Raw genomic sequence first — 9,735 nt, 5'->3', positions numbered from 1 at the left:
GAGTTACGTATTAATTAAAATCCTAACGAGCCTAGAGTTCGTAACGGGCCCAGACGCATTCCGTCATAAAATTAATACGCGCTAAAAGACTCGATTAAGTCTCAAACTCTACAGATTTCAGGAATCCGAATCTGACCAAAGAATTCTGCCAGACCCTATTTTCAACGCCCAGCCCTGGGCGCCGAAAATTCCAGCGCCCAGAGCTGGGCGCCGAAATTACCTGGGACAGATTCTCTTCCTAATCCGTTTCGTATTCAAATTCCTGAAAAACTATCTTTCTACGCCACTTTTTCCTATAAATAGACCCCTAAGTTCGACGTGAAACAACACACAACAACACATAATATATTCTGAGTATTGACTCAAAACCCCTTAGCCTAAGCCTCTCGCTGCGAAACTGTTCACGCGTTCTGTCGCAATCGATCCATAAATCGAACAGAACGTATCCTGTCCCATAATCGAGATTCGTTAAATAAAAAGGAGAAATAGCAAAGTCAAAGTGGTTAGTTTTCTGAGAACCCTGACGCACCTCTCAAGGGTGCGTCGTAATGTGTCCCTTTTCGATGATTTAACTGCTTTCCTCACCCTTTTTATGAACTGTTAAACTAACCTAATATGATTGTTCTATCACGCCTAATAAATATAATATTTTTGGGAAATCGGATTATCATGCTAGGTCCCTTAATGATATTTAAATCAGATAATCACGATCGAATTAGTGTTATATGCTGCATATTGCTAAAATCAATTCAGATTAGTTTAATAGTTAACGCATGTCCCTTCAATTATTTATGCTGAGCTAGTAAGGATATCCTGCCTCTGGAGTTATCGACGAGCGAATTACTCCTCTCGGTAGTTACAGTCCCCCGAACCCTCAATCTCTACCTTGCGGGTGTATATTGAGAGATCCCCACACCAGGGATCACAAGGGAACCTACGGCCATCGTGGTCAAACATAATTGCACTCCCTTTATGTCACGATAACCGGGTTTTGTCAGTTTTTCTCATTGTCGTTAAAAACTGAATGGCGACTCCTATATTACTAGTCAATTGGGTGTATACTCACAGGAAATCCAATTACACTTGATTGAATAAAAAGAATCGTCACACCCACAAGGGACAGGTCACGCATTAGCCTCGCGCTTTTTCGACCCCCTCACACTTATTGACATAAATCTAGTACATAACAACTTGTTAGGAGAAATTCCACTCTCAGTTGGTTCTCTGTCACAATTGCAACTTCTTTCTTTGTCGCATAACAACTTGACAGGAAACATTCTTACATCACCTGGAAATTTATCATCCCTCTCTAAATTCACCATCAGCAGTAATAACTTTTACGGTATGATCTCACTCTCTCAAATAGCTTAGGAAAACTAAAGAATATGAACTATTTGTCTCTTGAAGATAATAAATTTTATGGAGTAGTCCCACCTTCAATCTTTAACCTCTCGTTACTAACAACATTATCTTTAGCACAAAATCACTTAGAAGGAAACCTTCCTGCAGATTTAGGCAATACTCTGTCGCGTCTTCAGTGGTTAGCTTTAGGCATGAATCGTTTCACTGGACATATTACATCTTCAATAACCAATGCCTCAAATCTAAACATTCTGCAGTCAAATGAGAACAAGCCGCAAGGACATGTCCTTCTCTACACATCTTGATGAGTCTTTCTAGCCTTGCACTTTTCAATAACTCCCTTGGATATGGTCGACCAGGAGATTTGGCATTATATAGACACGGTTCAGTTGTATCAGGATATGTTGGTTGAAGGACTGAAGCCTGAGAAGGTAGCCTTTGTGGCTGTTATATCAGCTTGTGCTCACACTGGCTATTTGATCTTTTTCTCTCTTATTTTAAGTCCATGATCCGTGACTTTAGTCTAGATCCCGGTCGTGAGCACTTCATGCCTGTTTTAGGTTGCTAATTGTATCATATTCTTATATCCTTAGCTTTGATTACGATAATAGTAGCTAAATCAGATATGTTAAGGGGGGATGTAACAGGGTTTAGTGACAATTTGTGGAAGCTCTATAGGTCTATGAATGTACCTGTTCCTCAACCTCTCCCTTCCTTGGTTGAACTTATAAACTCTTGCTAACGTAAAGCTGACAGTCTATTTACACCGTCATAGTAGTCTGACTAAATTATTATCATCATAGTGACCAAAAATGCCTGACTTTTGGCTATGAATGCAAAAATATCTGACCAGCTGGCTGTGAATCTGGCAACCTTTTTCATTTACTTTTGTATTATTTTATTTACTTTTAATATGAAACTGTTTACTTTGACATCTGCCCATATACTTTGATAAGGAAGTTGTGGAAATGGGTTAATGATGTTTGGTTTACTTTCTATATTGTTTTGCTTACTGTTAATTTGAAAATATTTATTTCTAGAAGTTAAAATATGATTTCATTCTAGTATTCCTACTCCGAAAGAACACTAACCTACTAGCTCAATAGGTAGAGCATTGTGCAAATGCACAAAATATGTGGGTTCGAATCCCACGTAGGTTCATTTTTCTTTGACCTCCATATACTCCAATACTCGGAGTTTTTATGTCGTACTAACACTTTTGAAAATTTTCTATTTACTTTTGAGATTATTTTAATTACTTTTAAAAAATTTCATTTACTTTTTTTTAACGGACTTACATGATACTACTAGAAAATGTAGTTCATATAAAATTTGAATCGCATACACAATTAGACTTATTCTATCTCAAATAAAACGATACGACTATTTTACACGGGTTAATAACCAACCTATAAATAGTTTTTTTTTATTTATTTTATTTACTTTTTGGATTGTTTTATTTACTTCTAATTAAGTTGAAAAACATTACTCTGGCCTCTAACAACCATATATTTATTTCTTATAGTTATCTCATATTGTGGATCGAGATATGAAAGTTAATGAATCTTTCCTAGATTATTTGTCACTTTAAACTTCAAAACTCTTTTCTTTAGTTTAATGTATTTCAGAGATACATTTACTTTTTATTTGTTATGATTTACTTTTGAGGTACTTTGATTTACTTTTAGTTTCTTGTAATAACATTTTTTTATAATTTACTCTTTAGACAACCTATGTAGGAATCGAACCTACATCCCCTATGCATTTGCATAGTGCTCTACCATTTAAACTAATAGGTTTAAAGGATTAATATTGACACTTCATTATTATTATTATAAAGTTTACTTTGAGAGAGATTTAATTAATTTTTAGATTAATTTAGTTTAAAACAAAACAGGAAACAACAAGTCAACTTTGGCCAGGCTACCAAAGTTGACTTAAAAACCGAACCACCAGCCCTAGACAACAATCCAAAGGGCTAAAGCTAGGCAACATTATAAATTTCTGATGGATTCAGAGGCAGTAGCACCATTATTGCTAACCATGAAACAAGAAGCACGGCTAACAGGAAAGACTATATTCTTTGCACTGACTGTGCACCATCCCTAGTCAACTAAGGCCAACAACCAGCAAGCAGCCTAGCTGAAATAGAAACCAATAGCCTAAAGTCAACCTGATCAACTTGCTTCACGCGACCTACAGTACCCACCAAACAGAACCTGGACATATTTCTTTTACTTTGGATCATTCTATTTACTTTTTCCAGTTTTTGCTTTACTTTTGAGTTAGATAAATCACTTAGTGCAAGAAAACATCAAATTGCATCACATTTTCAAAAGTAGATAAATAACTAAGAAAAGTAAATGAAACTAATTTAAAAGTAAATCTCATAAACAAAATCTCAAGTTGCAACACATTTTCAAAAGTAGATAAATAACTCTGAAAAGTAAATGGAACTAATTTAAAAGTCAATTTAAATCATAATAATATCAACTACCCATATTTCTTTCTAGTTCCTAGGACCATAGAGTTTGCAGACCTGGTAGTTTACCATAAAAAGATTCAAACAACCGAAACCATAAAAAAACCATATAACAGACTAGATATACTAACATGGTAGTTTACCTCCAACAGACATATTAAATCATCATACTACAGTAAAAGAATACATCTCCAACAACCAATTCTACAAACAATACCAACTAACTTGACAATCCTAACATGAAGTTCAGATGGCACAATGCAGACGTTTATAACAAACTATCTACCCTAACTCGGCCAAGAAGAAAGAAGAAAAAACTCGGTGGGACTGAAGATGATTATCTGGCACTGCCTATTGTCCTGCCTCGATAACAAGCCGAAAACATAGAAATCCCTGCCCAGCTACATGAATATAGAAACCCCTAATTGACTAACAATCGGCAACAACAACAACCCAATCGCAACACCCTAAGACAGACTGCAAGCTTAGAACCTGAACCCTGCAGTCAGACCCAGCCAAAACCAACTGCTAAAATGTAGCAACAGATTGTAAACAACAACAGAAACTGAGCCTGCATCACTCTCAAATGACTACACAAGTAGGAGCTAGAACAAGCCTCTGTAACATTTTTGCATGAATTTACTTTTGGACCTAATTGATTTACTTCTAAGCCTCAATTATTTACTTCTGAGCCTCAATGATTACTTTTGAGCCTCAATAATTTACTTCAAGAACCAATAGTATCACGAGACAATTTGAAATGTATCGATTAAATTTACTTTAAGAGAGATTTAGTTTACTTTAAGAGAGATTTAGTTTACTTTTAGGACTTAGGAGTGACTTAGTTACTTATCAGATTGTCACATGAACAGGTTCATGAGCTTCTAGGTTTATGTGTGGGAATTTCACAGAAAAAGTCAAGCTGAAAATCGATAAAATAATTAAAATCCATCAGTTTGGCTTGAAGCTCAAAGTTCACAGCAACGAGTAACAAAATTATAAGCCTAAAAACCTAATTGAAATAAATTCACAACTTTCACTCATATTCACTTAATTTGTTCGCAAAGCCACGAAAATTTACAAAAAACCTTCACAAAATAGACTAAAATCAATTAATTCAGAATTAGGCTACGCATACCAGCGAATTGTATAAGAACAACATAAAATTTTAACTGATGTTACTATAAGCTTGAGAATTTTCTACTATAAGCATAATCTAATAATACCTGATTCTGAGCTCGAATTTGCAGGCCAGTGAAGAATTGAGTCTTCGGAGAAGAAATTTGAAGTAAAACCACCTGAAACAATAAATCCAGAACAATACCTGATTTACTAATTGATTTGCTGATTTGTGTGAAGAATTTGAGCATCGCACAAGCAAATTCGTTGAGGAGAGAGATGAGTGCGTTTGAAATCGAGTGAGGAGAGAGAAATTGACGTGAGGGAGTGAATTGTAGAGAGAGAAAAGGTCAGTTCAATCAGGAGAGAGAAAAGGAATCTTCCGTTTTAATTCACGAGATATGATCTCAGCCGTCCGTTTTATTTTTATCCAATGGTTATCAGAGGTTCTCATTATAAGATAGTTCTCATCTTAAGGTAGGTTCTCACCAGAACCTGGTCTTAACTGACTTAATATTAGATTCCTCACATACCGTCCACGTCAGCAATTAATCCAGTCTATTTTTATTTTTACAAGTCAGCATAAAATCGCCAACTCAATTAGCGATTTAATAGAAAACTCGTTGATTGAGTTGGCGGTTTTAGGAATGAAGTGCCAACTCAATCGGCGGCTTGGTGCAAGTGGTGAAGTTCACGAAGACGACACTCACCAAATTCCCAAGAATAACCAGTAAGAAAAACCTCGACATAAAATATATATATAAAAAAACATACAGAGTGCTCGGATCTGGTGACCTTCGTCCTGTCCAAACACCATCCCTCACCGAGTCACAACCGCTTGTTGTCGACTACTGAAGCCCGTCACTACCACCAACAGTGTGGTTGTAAGGTATAACAAGTAATTTGCCTTTTTTTAATTTTTAAATTGTATAAAACTGTAAATCAAATTGATACTCTGCATTGGTTTACGTTTGTTTGATGTTAACATAATCCATATTATTGTAAATTTTAATCTTCCTTTTTGGGTTTTGATAAAATTTGATTAAAAGAACATTGAACGCTAAATACCCATAAAAAGCTTGTAAATTTTGTTAGAGCGTCCTTGAATTGCATCAACGAGTTGTAGTTATTGGCCTATTGATGTAGTTTTTGGTTGCTTTATTTTTCTTATTGATGATGGTAATGTTGGTTATGCAGGGGTAGGGGAAACTGGGAAAGTGAGAAGACATGATCTTTGCCTTTTTAGGATTTTAGTTTTTTTTGTAAATATATTGAAATGGTGGTTTCGCAATAAATGAAATCGTCAATTCAGTTGGTGGTTTATTTGTGAACCGAGAAAAAAAAATTTACAATCTATATGATGACGTGGACGATAGATTGAGAATTATAGGTAAAAGGGGCATATTTTTGGAATTCTTCCAACATTAAGCATTATCTACGGAAATCGCTCATTATAAAGCCTTGAACTTCTAAATTCTAATATTATTCACCCAATAGTGCAATTACTAATATGCCCCCATTTTATGCCCACACTTATAAAGCCTTGAACTTGTAATACTATTCAACCAATAGTGCAATTACTAATTTTCTTCAAAATAAAATAAAATAGTGTAATTACTAATATGCTCCCATTTTATGCCTTACTTTTTTTTTTGTCTTATTGTTAATTATAACCTCAATCATTTTTCCTCTTTTTCCTTTCTTTTCTTTGTTCCGAGGAACCCAATAAACCATTCTGATTTCCTCTTCTCGTTTCTCCTATCTCCTCCATATGCAACGCGTCTTTCTTTTCTGGTTACATCTTCTATATCCTCCCCACTTCTAATTTCGAAAACCTCCTTTCTCCCTCTCCAACTCCATTTTCGAACCCTATGTCACATCTTCTCTCCTCTCTCTTCAAAAATTCTGATAATTTGATCCAAGATGAAGGAGTAGAGAGAATAGTAGACTCCAAGGATATGCATGCAAAGCAAAGATTTTATTAGACTATGTAATTAATGTAAATTAATTCTCACTATATTTCCTATATTAACCCTAGAATACTCATGTATATATTCTTGTATTATGGAATGAGAAAGGCACGACAAATATTCTCACATGGTATCACGAGACTAGGTTTTCTAACCCTAGCAGCTGATCCTCCTTCTCTCGTGTTCTCTTTCTCTTCCTCATCCATTCTTCTTCTTCTTCATCAATGGCTGACCTATCTAAGCTTCATCCAGCCACAACGGTCACCAACATCAAAGCCTGCATTCATGTCGTATTAGATTACGAGGGCAGCCAATTCAACAACTGGGCTACTTTATTTAAACTCCATTGTAGGGCAAACTTGGTTCTTGAACACATTCTTCCTTCGACGGCGTCTGCTGATGCTGATGCTACTACCTTATCTAACACGGACAAGACTGCTTCTAAGGCCTTATGGGAGAGGCTCGATGACATAGTCCGACAGTGGATTTACGACACCAACTCGAACGATCTTCTCAACACCATCATCAACCAAGATGACACGGCTGCCGACACTTGGAACCGGTTGGTTCAATTATTTCAAGCCAACAAATCGGCTCATGCCCTGGCCCTTGATGTGAGATTCACATGTACTAAGTTGGTTGATTTTCCTAATGTCAAAGCTTATTGCACTAGCATCAAAATTTTGGTCGACAGCTTGGCCAATATCGGCCACCCCGTGTCCGATGAACTGATGGTGCTCCGCACTCTCCGGGGTCTCACTGAGGAGTTCAAGACTTTCTGGACCACCGTACATCATTGCACTCCCCTGCCCACCTTCGAGAAGCTTCGCTCTATGTTTGATCTTGAGGAGGACAGTCATGGCAAGGAGCTTGCGCCACAAACAGGTTCGGACACCGCCCTTCTTTCTCATATGAATGTGTTTGACAATTCCTCCTCTCATGGGCAGCATTATGTGGCTGAAAATTCCTCCAACAATCGAGGAAAATCTAACTCTCGGGGCAAACGCAACAACCACAATCGCGACGGTGGTGGAAACCGCAACAATCACGGTGGTCATCATGACAGCGGGAACCGCAATTAGCCCCCCACAGCAGCAGCAACAGTGGCGACCGCCACAGCAGGAATCCTTCGTGGCACCACCATTTTGGTTCTATCCTCCATGGCTAGCATGGGGACCACAATCGTGGGCAACATCTCCATTCCCTCATCCTATGGCTGGCCAGCAGGAGTCCTCCCCTCAACAACAGCCCGGAATCTTCGTTGCTCGACCTCCGTAGCAGGCTTACTATATGGCTGCTCCTTCCTACATTCCTGTACCTACCGACATTTATCAGGCCATGCACACTATATCTCTCAATCCACCAGATGATAATTGGTGTATGGACACTAGAGCTACATCTCATATGACCGCCTCTCAAGGTATTCTCTCGTCTTATTTTCATTTGAGAAAAAATAATGGCATTGCTGTTGGTAATGGTAATATGATTCCTATTCATGGTTATGGTAACGCATCCTTTCACCCCAGAAATCCATCTTTAACCCTCAAAAATGTTTTACATGCACCTAAACTCATCAAAAACCTTATTTTCGATCGTAAGTTTACTACTGATAATATGGTTTCTGTTGAATTTGATCCTCTTGGGTTTACTTTGAAGGATTTAGGGGAGGGGACAACTCCAATGAGGTGTAACAATGCGGGAGATCTCTATCCATTCAATAACACAAATTGATCCATTCCATCTACCTTGCCCTCTTCCTTTGCGGTCACCTCTCCTCATGTTTGGAATTCCCGCTTGGGGCATCCGGGAAAAGAAATTCTTAGTTCTTTGCGTAGTAGTAAATTGATTGAATGTAATAAGGCTCAGGATTCTATTTGTCATTCTTGCCCTTTGGGAAAATTAGTTAAATTACTCTTTTCTTATTCTTTGTCTACGAGTACTATGCCTTTTGATTTTGTTCACATTGATGTATGGACTTCCCCAATTGTTCGCTCTTCCGGACATCGTTACTATGTGTTCTTCTTGGATAATTACACAAATTATTTATGGACCTTCCCCCTCTCTCATAAATCTCAGGTCTATAATATTTTTTTGTCCTTCCGCACATTCATTCGAACTCAATTTGAAAGGGAAATAAAAGATTTTTAATGTGACAACGGTCGTAAAATTGACAATAGCCCCTTTCATAAGTTTTGTGAACAACATGGGATGACTTTCCGCTTCTCTTGCCCTCACACTTCCCCTCAAAATGGTAAAGCCGAACGAAAAATTAAACAATCAATAATATCGTTCGCACTTGTAGTACCTCGTATTTTTCCATATTTATAAATATATTTTATTATATTCATAAAGCATTTTTATGATTTTTAGAATATAATAAGCATTTAAATATTGTTTAAATGTATTTTTATTGATTAGAATATTTATTATTTTAATTACTTACGAAACGAATTTAATATTCGAAGTCGGAAAATTATTTGGGTTTCGATTTTAAAATGGTTTGATTGAATTCTAAGCCCAACTCGTTTCATGGTTAAGCCCAACTAAAGTTTCTACTCCCTCTGTCTCTTTTTGTTTTTTACGTTTTCCTTTTTGGGTGTTTCAAAATGTTATTTACATTTCCTTTTATATTATCACATTAATGATTTAATATTCTATCAAAATTTGTGTCCAATTATTATTTTAACCAATTAAATCCATTTGATCATTTAATCTCTCACACTTTTCCATTATGACATTAACTTTTTCTCATTTTCCCAATATCAGAATTTTGATAAGAGTGAAAACATTATAAATAAACGT

The 9,735-nt window shown here is 36.6% G+C and overlaps 1 protein-coding gene across 1 annotated transcript; it reads left to right on the top strand.

Moving 5' to 3' along the window:
* The first annotated feature begins 7,157 nt into the window (after positions 1 to 7,157).
* On the top strand, positions 7,158 to 8,015 carry LOC110802642 (uncharacterized). The gene has a single exon (XM_022008077.1). The coding sequence runs from the start codon at positions 7,158 to 7,160 to the stop codon at positions 8,013 to 8,015; it is 858 nt and encodes a 285-aa protein (XP_021863769.1).
* Positions 8,016 to 9,735: the final 1,720 nt, after the last annotated feature.

This window comes from Spinacia oleracea, chromosome 4, assembly GCF_020520425.1.
Source record: "Spinacia oleracea cultivar Varoflay chromosome 4, BTI_SOV_V1, whole genome shotgun sequence".
Lineage (NCBI taxonomy): Eukaryota > Viridiplantae > Streptophyta > Magnoliopsida > Caryophyllales > Amaranthaceae > Spinacia > Spinacia oleracea.
This window is presented reverse-complemented; position numbering and strand designations above follow the sequence as displayed.

What these genes read in the sequence shown, in the direction of transcription:
- LOC110802642 (XM_022008077.1), top strand. Translation starts at nt 7,158, where the DNA reads ATGGCTGACCTATCTAAGCTTCATCCAGCCACAACGGTCACCAACATC.